The sequence below is a fragment of the Sciurus vulgaris genome, assembly GCF_902686455.1.
Source record: "Sciurus vulgaris genome assembly, chromosome: 9".
Lineage (NCBI taxonomy): Eukaryota > Metazoa > Chordata > Mammalia > Rodentia > Sciuridae > Sciurus > Sciurus vulgaris.
In genome coordinates, this window is record NC_136469.1 from 82,551,494 (window position 1) to 82,571,174 (window position 19,681).

The 19,681-nt window shown below is 34.2% G+C and overlaps 1 protein-coding gene across 1 annotated transcript in view; it reads left to right on the forward strand.

Annotated features, from left to right (window-relative positions):
* Positions 1 to 19,681, forward strand: part of CNOT6L (CCR4-NOT transcription complex subunit 6 like) — a 90,237-nt gene that overhangs the window by 40,109 nt on the left and 30,447 nt on the right. The window contains exons 6-7 of the mRNA XM_079152956.1: positions 14,618 to 14,686; positions 17,885 to 18,042. Of these exons, the coding sequence (XP_079009082.1) occupies positions 14,618 to 14,686; positions 17,885 to 18,042 (227 nt within the window). The remainder of the gene's footprint in view (positions 1 to 14,617; positions 14,687 to 17,884; positions 18,043 to 19,681) is intronic.

Below are 19,681 nucleotides of genomic sequence, written 5' to 3' on the forward strand. Positions count from 1 at the left end.
TTCATTCTGGGTGTTTTTTTGTTTTTTTGTTTTTTGTTTTTTTTTAGTGCTATCTTTGAACTAAATCAATTGTCAGTGTATGTATGAGTTTGTTTTTGGATTCTTTGTTCTCTTTTGTTGGTACATTGGTCTTTCTATTAGAGATTTATATATATATGTGTGTGTGTGTATATATATATATATATATTTTTTTTTTTTTTTTTTTTTAAATCCCTCAGATCTTACCTTCTCACTAAGATAATTCTAGGATAATTCCTAACTGGTCTCTTGGTTCTCTTTTCCTTTTTAAGAGCTTTATAATTATACATAAGGTTGGGTTTATCTTAACAAACTCATACGTGCGTGGATTTTGATGTCACTTTGTGTTCCATTGGTCCTTTTTTAAAAATTTTTTTGTAGTTGTAGATGGACAGCATGCCTTTATTTTGTTTATTTTTATATGATGCTAAGGATAGAACCCAGTGCCTCACGTGCTAGGCAAGCACTCTGCCACTGAGCTACAACCTAAGCCCTCCATTAATCTTTATAGCAGTGTAACAATGTCTTTAATAATGATAGCTTTAATGAAAAGTAGGGTAACTTTTCCCTCTATGATTGTGACAAAACTTGACTAGCTTTGGCCATGTGATGCTTTTACCTTACATTTTTATTAAAAGTTTTGGAAGCAAGTTTTTTATTTTTCTCCCTTCTCCAAAAATATAAGGATATTATTTGGGATTATATTTAATCTATAGATTGCCTTGGAATAATTGATAATATTTATGACAGTGGATCTTATTCTTTCCATTTATCCATGGCTTCTATAATTTCTCTATTGAGTTTGATGTTTGTTTTGCACATTTTATATTAATTCTAAGTATTGACTTTAGATGCTCTTATAAAATCTTTTGAACATAAGATAATTACTGATTTGAGGAATATGAGTTTTGTATATTTATGATACAGAGCTACTTTGCTAAACACTTGCTAAATACCTTGCTAAAATGTCTTCAACAACTTTGCTAAACTATTCTTAATCCTGATACATTTTTCATTTCAATTTGTACACTCTTACCATCTGCAAATAATGAAAGTTTTATTACTTTCTTTTTTTTTAATTTATTTTTATTGTAATCAAATGGGATACATGTTGTTTCTGTTTGTACATGAAGTAAAGGCATACCATATGTAATCATACATTTACATAGGGTAACGATGTTTGTCTCAATCTGTTATTTCCCCCACCACACCTCCCATCCATTTTTCCCTCTATACAGTCCCTCCTTCCTCCTTCTTGCCCCCCTCCCACCCGCCATTATGTGTCAACATCCGCTTATCAGCAAGATCATTCGTCCTTTGCTTTTTGAGATTGGCTTATCTCACATAGCATGATATTCTCCAATTTCATCCATTTGTCTGCAAATGCCATAATTTTATTCTATATAGCTGAGTAATATTCCATTGTATATATATATACTACAGTTTATTTATCCATTCATCAATTGAAGGACATCTAGGTTGGTTCCACAGTCTGGCTATTGTGAGTTGAGCAGCTGTGAACATTGATGTGGCTGTATCTCTGTAGTATGCTGATTTTAAGTCCTTTGGGTGTAGGCTGAGGAGTGGGATAGCTGGGTCAAATGGTAGGTCCATTCCAAGTTTTCTAAGGAATCTCCACACTGCTTTCCAGAGTGGCTGCACTAATTTGCAACCCCACCAGCAATGTAGGAGTGTACCTTTTCCCCCACATCCTCACCAACACCTATTGTTGCTTGTGTTCTTGATAATCACCATTCTAATTGGAGTGAGATGGAATCTTAGTGTAGTTTTGATTTGCATTTCTCTAATTACTAGAGATGTTGAACATTTTTTCATGTATCTGTTGATTGCTTGTAGATCTTCTTCTGTGAAGTGTCTGTTCATTTCCTTAGCCCATTTGTTGATTGGATTATTTGTATTCTTGGTGTAGTTTTTTGAGTTCTTTATATATTCTGGAGATTAGTGCTCTATCTGAAGTATGAGTGGCAAAGATATTCTCCCACTCTGTAGGTTCTCTCTTCGCATTGCTGATAGTTTCCTTTGCTGAGAGAAAGCTATTTAGTTTGAATCTGTCCCAGTTATTGATTCTTGCTTTTATTTCTTGTGCTATGGGAGTCCTGTTGAGGAAGTCTGATCCTAAGCCAACAAGGTGAAGATTTGGACCTACTTTTTCTTCTATAAGATGCAGGGTCTCTGATCTGATTTCAAGGTCCTTGATCCATTGTGAGTTGAGTTTTGTGCAGGGTGAGAGATAGGGGTTTATTTTCATTCTGTTGCATATGGATTTCCAGTTTTCCCAGCACCATTTGTTGAAGAGGCTATCTTTTCTCCATTGCATATTTTTTGCCCTTTTGTCTAGTATGAGAAAATTGTATTTATTTGAGTTTGTGTCCTCTATTCTGTACCATTGATCTACCTGTCTATTTTGGTGCCAATACCATGCTGTTTTTGTTACTATTGCTTTGTAGTATAGTTGAAGTTCTGGTATTGCGATACGCCCTGTTTCATTCTTCCTGCTAAGGATTGCTTTAGCTATTCTGGGTTTCTTATTCTTCCAGATGAATTTCATGATTGATTGCTCTATTTCTGTGAGGTATGTCCATTGGGATCTTAATTGGAATTGCATTGAATCTGTATAGCACTTTTGGTAGTATGGCCATTTTGACAATATTAATTCTTCCTATTCAAGAACATGGGAGATCTTTCCATCTTCAAAGGTCTTCCTCAATTTCTTTCTTCAGTGTTTTGTAGTTTTCATTGTAAAGATCTTTTACGTCTTTGGTTAGATTGATTCCCAAGTATTTTATTTTATTTTTTTTTGAGGCTATTGCAAATGGGGTTGTTTTCCTCATTTCCCTTTCAGATGTTTCATTGCTTGCGAATAAAAATGCTGTAGATTTATGTGTGTTGATTTTGTAGCCTGCTATTTTGCTGAATTCATTCATGAGGTCTAGAAGTTTTCTGGAGGAGTTTTTTGGATCTTCTAAATATAGAATCATGTCATCAGCAAATAGTGACAGCTTAAGTTCCTCTTTTCCTATCCGTACCCCTTTAATTTCTTTAGTCTGTCGAATTGCTCTGGCTAGAGTTTCGAGGACAATGTTGAATAGAAGTGGTGAAAGAGGACATCCCTGTCTCGTTCCCATTTTTAAAGGGAATGCTTTCAGTTTTTCTCCATTAAGAATGATGTTGGCCTTGGGCTTAGCACAAATAGCCTTTACAATGTTCAGGTATGTTCCTACTATCCCTATTTTTTCTAGTGTTTTGAGCATGAAGGGGTGTTGTATTTTGTCGAACGCTTTTTCTGCGTCGATCGAAATAACCATATGATTCTTATCCTTAAGTCAATTGACATGATGGATTACGTTTATTGATTTCCATCCTTGTGTTTCATGAATGAACCCCCTTGATGGTGGTGCACAATTTTCTTAAAATGTTTTTGGATACGGTTTGCCAATATTTTGTTAAGGATCTTTGCATCTACATTCATCAAGGATATTGGTTTAAAATTTTCTTTCCTTGATCTGTCTTTGCCTGGTTTGGGCATGAGGGTGATATTAGCATCGTAGAATGAGTCTGATAGGGTACCCTTCTTTTCTATTTTCTGGAGTACTTTGAGAAGTATTGGAATGAGTTCTTTTTTGAAGGTCTTGTAGAACTCAGCTGAGAATCCGTCAGGTCCTGGGCTTCTCTTGGATGGCTTCGTCTATTTTGCTTGATATTGATCTATTTAAATTCTGTATGTCCTCCTGGTTCAGTTTGGGAGGAGCATATGTCTCTAGAAATTTGTCAGTGTCTTCAGTACTTTTTATTTTGTTGGAATACAGATTTTCAAAGTAGCTTCTCATTATGTTATGTATCATAGTGGTGTTTGTTGTGATATTTCCTTTTTCATCACGAATTTTAGTAATTTGAGTTTTCTCCTTCTCTTTGTTAGTGTGGCTAAGGGTTTGTCTATTTTGTTTACTTCTTCAAACAACCAATTTTTTGTTTTGTCAATTTTTTGAATTGTTTCTTTTGTATCAATTTCATTGATTTCAGGTCTGATTTTAAGTATTTTCAGTTTTCTACTTTTGCTGTTATTCTGTTCCTCTTTTTCTAGGGCTTTGAGCTGTAGTGTTAGGTCATTTAGTTGAGTTTTCATTGTTTTCTGGAATGAGCTCCATGCAATGAATTTTCCTCTTAGTACTGCTTTCATAGTGTCCCAGAGATTTTGATATGTTGTATCGTCGTTCTCATTGATCTCTAAGAATTTTTTATCTCCTCCCTGATGTTTTCTGTTATCCATGTTTCAGTCAATAACATATAAGTATATAGCATATTATGTAGTCTCCAGGTGTTGGAGTAATTTCTGTTTTTTATTTTGTCATTTTTTTCTACTCTCAGTCCATTATGATCTGATAGAACACAAGGCAGTATCTCTGTGTTTTTGCATTTCCTAAGGACTGCTTTGTGGCATAACATATGGTCTATTTTTGAGAAGGTTCCATGTGCTGCTGAGAAGAAAGTGAATCCACTTGTTGATGGATGGAATATTCTATATATGTCTATTAAGTCTAGGTTATTGATTGTGTTTTTGAGTTCTGTGGTTTCTTTGGTTGGATTTTGTTCAGAAGATCTATCTTGTGGTGACAGTGGTGCGTTAAAGTCATCCAGAATTATTGTGTTGTGCTGTATGTGATTCCTGAAATTGAGAAGGATTTGTTTGATGTACAGGGATGCACCATTGTTTGGGGCATAAATATTTACTATCGTATGTCTTCCTGATTTATGGTTCCCTTAAGCAGTATGAAATGTCCTTCTTTATCCCTTCTGATTAACTTTGGCTTGAAGTCCACTTTATGTGACATAAGGATGGAAACTCCCGCTTTTTTACTGAGTCCATGTGCGTGGTAGGTTTTTTCCCATCCTTTCACTTTTAGTTTGTGGATGTCTTTTTCTATGAGATGAGTCTCTTGCAGACAGCATATTATTGGGTCTTTCTTTTTAATCCATTCTGCCAGTCTATGTCTTTTGATTGATGAGTTTAGGCCAATAACATTCAGGGTTATTATTGAGATATGATTCGTATTCCCAGTCATTTGGGCTTATTTTTGGTTTTTAAGTTGGTTTGGTTTCTCCTTTGAGTGGTTTTTCTCTAAGGAAGTTCCTCTCTTTGCTGACCTACACTGTTGAATTTCATTTCCTCCTCATAGAATATTTTGTTGAGAACATTCTGTAGTGCAGGCTTTCTATTTGTAAGTTCTTTTAACTTTTGTTTATCATGGAAGGATTTTATTTCATCTTCAAATCTGAAGGTTAGTTTTGCTGGGTATAGGATTCTTGGTTGGCAATCATGTTCTTTCAGAGCTTAAATATGTTGTTCCAGGCTTTTAGAGTCTGGGTTGAGAAGTCTGCTGCTATCTGTATTGGTTTCCCCCTATGTGTATTCTGATGCTTTTCTCTCGCGGCCTTCAAAATCCTATCTTTATTTTGAATGTTAGGCATTTTCATTGTAATGTGCCTTGGTGTGGACCTGTTGTGATTTTGTGCATTTGGTGTTCTGTAAGCCTCTTGTATTTGATTTTCCATTTCATTCTTCAGGCTTGGGAAATTTTCTGCTACTATTTCATTGAATAGGTTGTTCATTCCTTTGGTTTGTATCTCTGTGCCTTCCTCAGTCCCAATAATTCTTAAATTTGGTCTTTTCATGATGTTCCATAGGTCTTGGAGATTCTGTTCATGATTTCTTATCATCATCTTTGTTTGGGCAACTTTATTTTCAAGATTAAATATGTTGTCTTCATTATCTGAGGTTCTGTCTTACAAGTGGTCTAGTCTTTTGGTGATGCTTTCCATTGAGTTTTTTATTTGGTTTATTGTTTCCTTCATTTTAAGGATTTCTGTTTGGTTTCTTTTGAGAATCTCTATCTTTTTGTTGAAATGATCTTTTGCTTCTTGCAGTTGCTCTTTCAACTGCTTATTGGTATTATCATTCATTGCCTGCATTTGCTCTCTAATCTCATCCTTTGCTTCGCAAATCATCTTAATCATGTATAATCTGAAGTTGTTTTCTGACATTTCTTCTACCGTACTGTCGTTGGATTCTATTAATATAGAATCTAGATATGTTTGGATCATTTTCTTCCCTTGTTTTTTCATGTTGTTCATTTTTCTTCCCCTCTAGCAGTGTAGATCTGGGGTATTGCCGATTTTCCCCTATAGGCTTATAGTGGCCCTATAGGTTTCCAAAACCTTTTCTTTAAGGGGAGATCAATATTAGCAGTGCCCAATTCAGACACTATGCAATTCTAGACCAAATAGCCCCTATGAGGACAATAACAAAATTGTCATAATAAACAGAATGAGTTCAAGTATTATCTTCAGTATAACAGATTTGCAATAAGGTCTGCAGTTTCTAATGGAGTACAAGGAGGATGCAGAGGGATGTAGGATGTATCTGGGGATAAGAAAAGAATATACAGAAGTTCTAGATAGTAGAAAGGGTGAGAGTGTAATCAAAAGAAATTGGATGTTAGCATGCAGAAAGGGAGAAAGAGTCTCTGAGGGAACAGGTAACAAAAAAAACAAAACAAAAGGAGTGCCAAAAAAAGTAAAGAAATAAAAACTTAAAATTTTTTAATAAGAAGAAAAAAGAAAATCTACAGTATATCAGTCATGTAGTATTCAAACCTTCTGGTCTTCAGTAGCCTGATGCATGAGAGGTACCTGACAATGAGCTTCAAGTTGCCAGCAGGCCTCTCAGGATGGGACTTGCCCCACCTAAAAATCGGTGCTAAGTCTTCCAGGATTATCCAAAATGGCCGTTCTGGCTTCCAAATGTGTTGGCAAATGGGGAGCTGCAGCTTGGGGTATGGACGTGGTCGTCTGGAGTTTCTGGAGGTGGGGTGCGGTTGGTCAGGCAGGAGTCCTGGAGGTCGGGTGTAATGAGTCGGTCTGGGATCCCGGTGATAGGACGAAGTCTGTTGGTCTGGGGGGTCCTGGCAGCAGGGAGCAGTCAGTCGATGAGAGGGCCCCGGAGGCAGGGAGTGATTGGTCGGGCTGAGGGATCCTGGAGTCGGGTCTCAGTCAGTCTGGCCAGGGTTCCTACGGGGCCTGGCTGTTGTCTCAAAATGGCGGTAGCCACGTGTAACCAAACCTGCAGGTACTCTGACAGAGAACTTCCAGGCAACAGCAGGCAGCTGGTGCTCCACTGGTGGTCTGCCGTCAGTCTGCCGGTAGCTGTCGGATGATTGGGAGGTGAACCTTGGGTGGTGGGTGATAGGTAGGTGAAAGGCAGGCGATGGACAGGCAAGAGGCAGGCAAATGGCGCCTGACAGTGAGCAATCTGCACTCGAAAAAGGCGTTGATATGCTCGCAGACTGCCGGTGATCATAGTAGACTAAGGGGGTAAACCATTTTTTAACTTTTCTAAAACCAAAAGTAGACAAGCAAAAGTTAAATATCTTCACAACACAAACCTGCAAAAAACCCAGAAACCCTTTTTAAGAACCTATTTTCTTTCTAATACATATATATATATATTTTTTTCTTTTTTTTTTTTTTCTCTTCCTTTCTTTCTCTCTTTCTTGGTATTGGGGATTGAACCTAGGGCCTATGCTTGTTGGGCAAGTGCTCTACTACAGAATTACATCTACACTCGTAATCCTTATGTATTTTATTTATTTATTTTCCTTACCTATTGCACTTGCGAGGACCACTAGTGAAGCTGCTAATTGAAAGTGGTGATATTGAACATCCTTGTCAAATTTCACAATTTATTAACTTCTAATAATTTACAATTAAATGTGATACTCACAGTGGTTTTTACATAAATAAGCTTTACCAGTGAACATTTTGTTTGTTTGGTTTTTTGAGATGGGGTCTTATCATTTTCCCCAGGCCTTCCTTGAACTCACCATCTTTGTGTCTCGTGAAATAGCTGGAATATAGGCAAGTGCCATTGTATCCAGCCAGGAGAGTTTTAAAATGAGTAGCTGTTGAATTTTGCCAAATGCTTGTTCTCTGTTGAGAGAATTAGATGATTTTTAACCTTCATTCTATTAGTATAATAACTATATTGATTATTTTTTGTATGTTACACTACCTTTGTATTCCTGGAATAAATCCATATATGTTGTGGTATATTATAATTATTTCAACATATTATCCCTTGGCTCAGTTTACTATTTTACTTAGACTTGTTTGTATCTGTGTTTGAATCTTATTGACCAGTAATTTTCTTTCTTCATTGTTCTTATCAGGTTTTAATATGAAAGTTATATTGACTCTCTAAACTTTGTGGAGAATTCTTATTGTTTGAAAGAGTTTGAGATTGATATTTTTTTTTTAATCCTAGATATTTGGCAAAACATATCTGGGTCTGAGGTTTCTTTGTAGGAAGTTTGAAATTACTGATTTAATTTAATAACTATGGTCCTATTTGGGTTTCTGTTTTTCTTTCAGTTTCTAAAAGTTGTGTTCTCTGTAAATTTGAATATTTTATCTAAATCTTTAAATTTTTTGACATAGAGTGGTTCAAAATTCCTTTTTACAATGTGTTAAGGTCCAAAAGATGGTGATATCTTTTCCAATTGAGATGGTAGTTTATTGCCTTTGTTTACTTCATAGAATATTTTCTTTTGGGGGAAAAAAAAGAACTATTTTCTGACTTCATTGGTTCTCTTTTTTATGTTTTAGTATCATTACTTTCTTTTGCTTTCTTTGGGTTTCATTTGCTATTCTTTTTCTAACTTAAGATGAAATCTGTCATTAACTTTTTATTCTTTCTTTCCCTACAAAATATTCGTTTAAAAGTCTCTCTTTAAACATCACTTTTAGCTGCATCTCACACGTTTTAATTTGCATTGTTTTCATTATCATTCAGTTCGGCCTACTTTTTTTTTTTTTTCAGCACAATTTCTAATATCCCTCAATTATATCTTCTTCGACCTGAGTCATTTAGAAACTTATTTCTGTGTTTTCAAAGGAGTTCTAGTTTTCTTTGTTCTTTCATGGTCAGAGAACTTACTCTGATTGATTTAAAGTTAAAAGAATTTGTAATTTATTAGCCAACTCATTCTTAATTTTTATAAATGTTAAATGTCAAGCCAGGCATTGCAGTACATGCCTGTATTCCCAGCTACTTGCAGGAGGCAGGAGGATTGCAAGTTTGAGGCCAGCCTCAGGAACTTAATGAAAACCTGTCTCAAAATAAAAAGGGTTGGGGATGTGTGCAGTTCAGTAGTAAAACACCACTGGGTTTGATCCCCAGTACCTACCTCCCCACTAGCCCCGAAAAGACAAATGTTAAATGTATGCGTGGAAAGAATATGCCTTTTGTGTTTATTTATTACAAAATTGTATATATACTGGGTTAGATTTGTTAATTGTATGGTTTGAACATGTTTTACATATATTTAATGATTTCTTTGGTCTCATTAATTTTTGGAAGAGCTGTTAAAATCCTCCTTTTTGATTGTAGATTCCTCTGTTTTTCTTTGTTCTTTTTACATATACATGACAGTAGTGTGTATTTTGACGTATTTATACAAACATGGAGTACATCTTATTCTAATTGGGATCACAGTCTTGTGGTTGTACATGATGTGGTGATTCACTGTGGTGTTCTGGTATATGTGCATAGGAAAGTTGTCAGATCCATTCTACTGTGTATTCCTATTTTTTTAACTTTTTAATGACATATAATAAGGGTTAATTTTTATGTTTTATATTCCTAGTTATTTAAATCTTTTCTCATTGTGCTGTTCTTTTTAAAATTCATTTTGATACCAACATAACTACATGAAAAAATACCTGTGTTCTCCTTCTTATTTGCATTGTATGTTTTTGTTTAAGCTTTCTGTATCTTAACCTTTTTCCTCTGCTTGTTTTGGGTTTATCATTTTTCTAGTTTGAGGTAGAAATTTCTATTATGATTTGAAATCTTTCCTCTTTTTTAACGTAAGCATGTAGCACTGTGAATTATCCTCTCAGAACTACTTTTATCTGCACCCTACAAATTTTGGTATACAGTATAGTTTCATTTTCATTCAATTCATTGTATTTTGTTAATTTCCTTTGAGACTTCCTCTTTGATTGATAAGTTGTTTGGAAATGTGTTATTTAATTTACAAGTGTTTTAAAAAGGTATTCCTGTTGTCTTTCAGTTGATTATTATTTTTATTCCAGCTTGTGATCAGTTGAAAAATTATTTCAGTTCTCTGATATGTTGAAGTTTGTATTATAATCCAGGATACCGTCCATCTTGCTGAATATTCCACAGACTTTATTTTTTTAATTTTTTTTAGTTGTCAATTGACCTTTATTGTATTTATTTATATGTGGTGCTGAGAAGTGAACCCAGTGCCTCAATGCATGCTAGGCAAGTGCTCTACCACTGAGCTACAATCCTAGCCCCTCCACAGACTCTTGAAAACCTTAAATATTCTACAGTGATTGAGTGGAATTGTCTATAAATAAAAGTTAAGATTGTCTTGGTGATGGTGGTCGATTCTTCTAATTTCTAATTTCCTATCTAGTTGTCCTATCAAATGGTGATTTGGGGATGTTAAATTGCCCATTATAGGGGCTAGGGTTGTGACTCAGTGGTAGAGCACTTGCCTAGCATGTGGGAGGCAGTGGGTTCGATTCTCAGCACCACATATAAATAAATAGATGTCCATTGATAACTTAAAAAAAAAATCACCCATTACAATAGTGGATTTGTTTTTTCTCTTCTCAACTTGGTCATTTTTTTGTTTTAGATATTTTGAAGCTCTGTTGATTAAAACATACATATTTAGGATTGCTATACCTTAGCGGATTGGTAATTTTATCAATATGTAATAAATGACCTTTTGTGTTTCTAGTATTTTATTTGTTCTGAAACATATTATGTAGCCATTTCTGGTAGTGTATCTTTTTCCATTTCTTATTTCCAACTTTCTTTTGTTGTATTTGAGATTTTTTGTAATCAGTATATAATTGTCATGTTTTTTACTCAATCAACTAAGATTTTACTTTTAATTTTCATTTTTAGTAAATACTAGATACCTGCATTGAGCACTAGAATAGGTATGATTATAATTTTTTGCTTTAGCCATTACATAGAATGTATTTAAGAAGCTGTTAGGGAAAGGGATAATCTATTGTATTTATCCCTAATTTTAGCCATTCCATTTTTTCCCTTTTGATGTTTTGTCTCTTCTGCTGTATTTTTCTTCCTGTTTAGAGAGCTTCCTTTAGTTATTCTTTATGGGTGGTTCTGTAAGTGATCAAAGTCTCTTAATTTTCCTTTGTTAAAATCTTTATTTCCTTTGACTCCTAAATGATAGTTTTGCTGGTTATAGAATTTGCAGTTGACAGTTCTTTTCAGCCTTTAACATGCTATTTCCTTAGATACCAGTGTGATTCTTATTGGTGTTCTCCTTTAGGTAATGTGTCATTTATCTCATGTTTCTGAAATTATTTCTTTGGTTTGCAGAAATTTAATTGTAGTCCATTTCAGTATGGATTTCTTCGAGTTTATTACACTTAAAGTTTGTTCATCTTTTTGGATTTGTAGGTTTGTTTCTATCACAAATTTGGAATCTTTTTTCTTTACCTCTTAGAATACTTTCTTCACCAACACATACTTTTTCTAGAACTCTGATGATATGAATATAGGTCTTTGGTATACAGTTCCATAGTTCCTTCAGCCTCTGTTCTCTTTTTTTAAAGACTTTTTTTCTTTTTGTTCTGATTAAGTTCTCTTAATTTATTCACAGTCACTGGTTATCTTTTGTTATCTCTGTGTTTGCTCCCTTCCAAGATGTTTAAAATTTTGGTTATTTTTCAGTTTGATGAATTCTATTTGATCCCCCCACCCAATAACTTCTTTGCCTGGGGTTCACTGTGTTTTCATTTGTTTCAAGGGAATTTGTAATTACTTGTAAAAATTGTTGAGAGGCTCTTGATTCTTTCTGAATCTGGAGTTCTAACACACAGATTGCCTATTTAGGTTTTGCCTGTAAGTTCTCTTGTCCTTTCCAGGCTCAGTTGACATCCTCACCATGGACAGATCCAGATCTACTGCTGCCAGCCACTGTGCGGTGTGGTGGGATGAGGTGGTAGTCAGGTTTTGCTGGGGGTGTTGCCTTTGGCAGACTAGGTCACCAGTAGATTTATTTATTTTATGTGATAGTAGCCCATATATCTCTCGGTTCCTTTCTTTTGTCATATCATTGACCATGCAGTTTTGCCTTTAAACAATTGGCTTTAAATATATCTGACACAAGTATCTGATGCTCCTTGTAAGCTATGTTAAAATTCCTGTTAAAGCTAAAATTTCCTTTGGTTTCTACTTGTAATTCCAGTTCCTCTGTGCAGGTTATCACATTTAACAGTTGTGTGTGTTTCCTGGTACTTTTCTGGCAGTCATTTATATATAAAAATTATATTAGTAGAAATTTTGTACTGTAACTTTTTAGTGTATGGTTTAAATTTTCTAATTATCACATTTAATCCTTAAATATTTGTCTACTTCTTTTTTTCATAGTAGTATTCCTTGGATGTCTTTCTACTTTAACAAATGTGTATCTATGTTTTTCTTCTAACAGGTAGCAGATTTTCTTAAAATGAATATTATGTAGCTGTTTACCTCTGTTTTTGTTATTATAAACAATGGGGTAATTCATATTTTTTTGAATGCTTCTTTAAGCAGATAGGACTGATTCCAGGAAATAAAATTTCTAGTTTATAGGAACACGAATGTTTTAAGTTTTAGAAGCTGATGCCAATTTGTTCTATAGATAGGTGTTCTAGTTTATATTCCTACCAGCTAAATATGCAAGTAGCTATTACATCATCACGAATCCTGGATACAATTAAATTTGAAAATTTTATGTCAGTTTGGGTAGACATATGCTGCCTTATCTTTTAAATTTTCCTGGTTACTAGTGAGATTGAATATTGTCTCAATGTTGTTGATAAGTACTATGTGTTTTACTTAGGCTGATATATAGTTTTAATTAAGATTTGGGAAGCACCAAAATGTTGACATTAATTATATGTTTTATTTTGAGAAGCTTGATTTTTAAAAAATTTTTACCCACACCAGCTTTGCTAATAAGGATTTCAACTGCTAGAATGTTCTTCGTTTATTCTTATTCTATTTATAGGATACAATTTTAAGGCAAGTTGCTGTGATTCTGAAATGGCACTCCCATTAGGCACGATTATTTCCTAGGATTGAATATATTGAACTAGCTGGATGATTTGTTTGTCATGTTAGATAACTTTCATTTCTTTCTGCCAAGATGTGAAATATGTGAAATAATGTTCATTCCACTCTAAAAAGTGTGGTTGCTAAAACAGAGGAGTATCCTTTAAATAGACGTTTGGAGCACCAAAATGATTAGTAAAATGACACTCTTAAAGGTCTGGGCTACTTTGGTCAAAAATTTACAGAGCTGAATGAAAATGAAGTGTTTTTGTTTTAAAGGAATACATTTCTCAGCTACTAATAGCTTGGACAAATCTGCAGACTTTTTTTTTAATTAAAAATCATAAATTTACATAGGGCAATGTTGTTTGATTCATTCTGTTATTTTTTTCCCTCCCCCCCACCCCTCCCACCCCTCTTTTCCCTCTATACAGTCCTTTCTTCCTCCATTCTTACCACCCTCCTTATCCCTAACCCTAAACCTAACCCTAACCCCAACGCTAACCCCTCCTACCCCCCATTATATGTCCTCATCCGCTTATCAGCGAGATCATTCGTCCTTTAGTTTTTTGAGATTGGCTCATCTCACTTAGCATGATACCCTCCAATTTCATCCATTTGCCTGCAAATGCCATAATTTTATCATTCTTCATGGCAGAGTAATATTCCATTGTATATATATGCCACAGTTAAATCTGCAGACTTTAATGATTTTATGTAATTGCAAAGATTTTCAAAAGAAAGAACAGTAGGTTGTTAAATCTTAGTGAATTTTCTTTCATGTGGTAATTGGCTAGCTTTTAGTTCTTGGTATTGATAACCCATACCTGAGCAATTTAATGTTTAACTAGTGCCTTCCTTTTTTTTTTTTTTTTAAACATTGTAGTTCTATTCTTATCTTTTGCTTTGCACTGACATTATAAAGGAGACAAAGTAAGAGCAGGAAATAAAAGACCAACTAGAAAATTCAATTTTTATTACACATTCAAATTTTTTTTTCCTGTTTTAAAGATGTTTGAATATTTTAATTCATCAGCCTGTTATAATTTTACATAGCTTTGATTTCCTGGCAGGAAACAAGGCTGACTCAACACATTTACATTTGTAACTAAGACATTAGATTTTACTTAAGGCTTTAAGTAGGTACCTTTCATAAATACCGTGTAAGTGAAAATACCATTAATGAGTTTCCTAATGTCCTTTTCTAATATGTTTTATGTTCTCTTCATAGCTCTTCTTAAATTTCCTTTGGTTTCTAAATCCTCATTAAATTTCAGCATTGGATTTTTAAGTCAGTTTTGTGGGCCATTACAGCTGAATGGAAACCAGGTTGATTTTACCTTATAAACTAAGTGATAACTGATTTTAGAAACACATGAAATTAACTTATGTTTACTCTCCCCCCCTCCACCCCAGTTCATCCAGAGCAGCTTCCTCCGAGGCCATGGATTACATTAAAAGAACGAGACCAAATTCTGCCATCAGGTAGTTTCTCATTCTTACTTGACTCTTTTCAGAGATATTTAAAATACTTAAAATTTGGGCATCATGATCTATAATTAACAGGCCTTCATTTTACCTTCCATGGTTAAATGAATATAAGAATACTGATGGATATAATTAAAATCCATATTAAGATAGGCTTATGTACAGGTTATCTTGTATCTTCCAAAGTGATGCACCTCCTTGAGAGGTAGACTGATGATAAATTAACTTAATGGGACTGATAACAAAATATACCAGTTCAGGGTTGTAGAAATAGTAAGAGTATAATCTATCAAATCTAGAACAGTAGTAATATAGAAAATAGAAACTTTGTCTCTTTGAAGGGACCAATAGCAGTTTGATATTTATAGAACTTCATTTATAGGATGTTTATATGACAGATGAGACATTCTCAGTTGGGAGTTCTACTTGAAATAAATTATGAATTATGGCTTCTTCCAATGACTTTTTCATTATGAGTAATAATTTTCATATTAATTTCAACTTAAAATTGAAGATTTCAACTGTTTCAATATAAGGTTAAACCAGTCATTGAATACTGCTGCTGCCACTTTAATAGTTTTTAAAGGATATATCACAGTTAAAATGTATTATGTACATTTTGAACATTATAAAAACCCTTCTGCTTATGAATTTTTGACTTTTTTTAAGTTAAGGGGATTCAGAACAAAATGTTTGGTTTAGTATTGGGAAATGTGGGAAGTGTAACCATTTTTTTATTTGCATTTTGATAACTCTGAGAAATATAATACACAATACAGTTTTATGTCTGCCTAGGGTAATACTTTTAAAACCACCAAACACTAGAACCATAGTATCAATCTGTTAGAAGAGGTTCTGTGTCATTGTTATCATGAATAATACTTGTTATCGGGATGCACGTTGGTGGTATAAGTAAAAAGAACACCAAGGCTTTCTACAAAGCCTTAAATTAGGCATTATTTTATACTTGGTCTTCCCTAGGGTGTAATTAATTATTTCCTTTCTGGTACTAAAAACACCATTTTCTAGTTCTGAAGAGTAATTCCCCTTTGAACATGAGTGGATGTGACCTTGAAGAAATGCCTTCCTAATATCACACGGCTACAGTTCTATTAAGAAAAAGAACAGGAGAAATAAGTTTTCACTAGTTGCTGAATTCTCAAAATAATGTATTCTTGGGATTTTCTTTATTGAAAAATTAGTATGGAATTTGGCAGGGGCTGGGAGTTTATGGTGTTTCCTTGAGTAGACTCTTAAGTGCTTACAAAAGACACCAACAGTTCTAGCCTTTAACTACTGATGCATAAGGGGATGTGAGTAATAACTGATGACAGTTAATTGTGATTTAGTATGATAAACTAAGCCAAAGTTGTGAAAAGGATACCAGATAGAAATGAAGTGTAAAAGAGTAGTGATAATAGCACCTTAACTAATTTTCAGTTCTGCTTAAAAATTACAGGCATGCTACTAATATAAAGAATTTTGGATATATCAGTAATTAAAGTTTATGACTCTTTCTGTAAAATCTCGCTTCATAAGTCTTAGAGACAATATGAGTGAAGCAAATAAAAGACTAGCTTTCTTCTTTTGTCCTGTTTCCAAAGGACATGTCAAATCCAGAGAAGCAGAGTAAGGTAAACTCAGGGTGCTCACTTTACAATGTGTAGTAGTTTGAAAATGGTTCTGGGTCATTTCAAAGATAAATGATCAGAGAATAAGTTTGACAAATAAGTCAAACTGAAATTTAGCCCTCAGTATACAAAATGACCATCAGATAGATACTCAGGGGAACATTTAACTGAATTTCTCTACATACCTTTTCCATCATCTGAAATGGAACCAACTTCAATTAAGTGTTACTTTACCTTGGATTCTCAACCATATCTGCTCATTATAATCACCTGGTATGACTTTTAAAGATATAAATATCAGGAACCTAATATTCTGACTTAGTCTGGAATCATACTGTTGGTATCAGCTTTTTTCCCCTCTTTAAAGCTCATAATTCTAATGGGTATCTAGTATAGAAAATTATAAAAATTAGGACTGTTAAGATTTTAACATGCATGTGCATATGGATCTACTGGGGATTTTGTTAAACAGGTTATTTGTGGGGTCAGAGATTCTGTATTTCTGAGGTTCCAGGTAATCACTGATGCTGCAGGAACTCAGAGCACAATTTTGAGTAACAAGTATATAAACCATCTCTACAGGTTGTTAGTTTCTTTACAGTCTTTCTTTTTCTCTTTCTTTCTTTCTTTCTTTCTTTCTTTCTTTCTTTCTTTCTTTCTTTCTTTCTTTTCTTTTCTTTTCTTTTCTTTTCTTTTCTTCCTTTCCTTTTCCTTTCCTTTCCCTCCCTCCCTCCCTCCCTCCCTCCCTCCCTCCCTCCCTCCCTCCCTCCCTCCCTCCCTCCCTTCCTTCCTTCCTTCCTTCCTTCCTTCCTTCCTTCCTTCCTTCCTTCCTTCCTTCCTTCCTTCCTTCGAGCACTTAATCACTGAGCCACCTCCCTTTTATTTAGAGACAGGGTCTCACTGAGTAGCTTTGGACCTCACTAAGTTCCTGAGTCTGGCTTTGAACTCACTATCCACTATCCTTCTGCCTCATCCTCCCAAGCTGCTGGTATTATAGGCATGCACTATGTGTCTGGCTGCTTACAGTCTTTTTATAGTTTAAGGACATTTTAAAAATGAGACTTTTGTTTCAGAAATGAACATTCAATTGGTAAAAAGGTTATTCTTATAACTAAACTTCATTGGTCTACACTTTTCTGACTCAGAGAACATTAAGAGCGCCAGAAAAATCATTAAATATGGATATTTTGGTACTATGAAGTAATGAAATTAGAGATGTAATTAGAATGAAACCAAAATTTAGTTTTGTTCTACAAAAAATTTCTAAGCAAATTACATGCAAAAAATCAATATTGATTTAAAAATTTTTTTAAATTTAAAGTTTCTCAATCTCAATTATTACATCAATAGTCTAATTCTAGATGAATAAATGACTTTGGTGGAATGGATTCCAATGAAGTTTTAGGAAGTAGAGTTTAACAAAATCTTATTTCTCCTCTGGGCATTTTATAATGATGATATTTCGGGTATGTATGTGTGATTATTCAGTTGTGTACATGATGCAGGCTTAAAAGAAGTTGCCTAATCTTCTCCCTTTTGTCTGTTTTTTTCTCCCCCTTCTTAGCATCATTCACAGTTATGTGTTATAATGTGTTATGTGATAAATACGCTACCCGGCAGCTATATGGCTATTGCCCATCCTGGGCATTAAACTGGGAATACAGGAAAAAGGGAATTATGGAAGAAATTGTTAACTGTGACGCAGATATCATTAGTCTTCAGGTAACACTAGAAATTAAGTTGTCTTTGACTTTAAGGCGAACTCAAAACAATAGAAGATTCTTCTCTGGGAGACATTCTGTGTTCAAGCAAAACTCAAAAGGAATTATTTTCTCTCCGTGTCTTAACAAAAAAAGGTTAATTTTAATAAGCATTTAAAAGATTTCCACAGTGAAACTATTTTGCTGAGTACAGCTATGTACTCGTATTCATTTATGATTTTCTGAACTCTTACCCATTATCCATTTTAGTAGTTCACCTCATGAACAAATCTACAGAAGATTGCCAGTCTTTGAGGAATATAAATTTAATTTATAATAGAGTCTAGAAAAAAGGGCTAGTCCACAATTTTTCCTTAAAGATAACCATTTAAAAATATTGTACTAATAAATCATACATTTTTGCCTTACTTTATAAACTACCTCTGAAATTGAGACTCCTCTCAATTCATGCAGTTTTATTTTAGAAAATGTCCAGTATCTGCTGGACTTTTTGAAACCGTGAACATAATTTTAAAAATTCTTGCTTCCTCATTTAAAGATCCTTTAAGGCCTCAGGTCTCCAAGGTCTAAAATGCTGATGAAGGTACTGACTCATAAAGGGCCCAATAGTAGAAGTTGGAGAGGGAGAATTGAGAGGGAGACCTTAGAGTTTTCTGTTTAGTAACACCTCATTATTATCATTATAAATGAAGAAATGAGTATTATCATTTAAATGAAGAAATGTGTTTTAATGAAATATGTTTTACCACTTCTCAACACTTAACTGATGATTAACCAAAAACATTTGAGTAGATATTAGTAATTTTTTTCTCAGCAACTTTCAAAGCATGTTAAGTGCTTGAAGATGTGTTTAACATTTTTAATTGATAATAATTGTGTATTTTAATGGGATACAGTGGGATATTTCTATTGTGGAATGATCAAATCAGGCAAAGTAACTTATCTGTCACCTCAAATACCATTTATTAAAGGTGCTTTAAAAATTTGTATTGTATCACCCACTAATTAAAAATGATTACTTATAAATAAATACATGCATACGTGTATATATTTTTGTGTGTGTGTATGTGAGGGTTATTACTGGTGATTAAACCCAGGACCTTGTACATGCTAAGCAAGCACTCTAATACTGAGCTGTATCCCTATCCCTTTTTAAATTTTATGTGGAGCAGGGTATTGTTGAGTTGCCTAGGCTGACCCTGAATTTGTGATCCTCCTGCTTGAATCTCTGGGATTACAGACCTGTACCACCATGCCTGCTACTTTTATTTTTATTTTTATTTAAAAAAATTTTTTTTTAGTTGTCAGTGGATCTTTATTTTATTTATTTTATTTGTATGTGGTGCTGAGGATCAAACCCAGGGCCTCACACATGCCAGGCAAGTGCTCTCACTGAGCCACAGCCCCCCAACCCCCACCCTGCTACTTTGAAGTATTTTTTTTGGTAATAGAGTATCTTGATTTTTTTAATGTTGGCTGGGAAATAAAATATAAAAATCTTCAAAACTTAAATTTTCTTGTAAACATTGAGTGACAATTGGAGGGAGGAGGAAACAAAATTAGGCTATTTTAGTTATTGAACTGTCCACCTTTTGGTTTAGTATTTATAGTAATAACAGCCTCTAGCACCTACTAGCTTT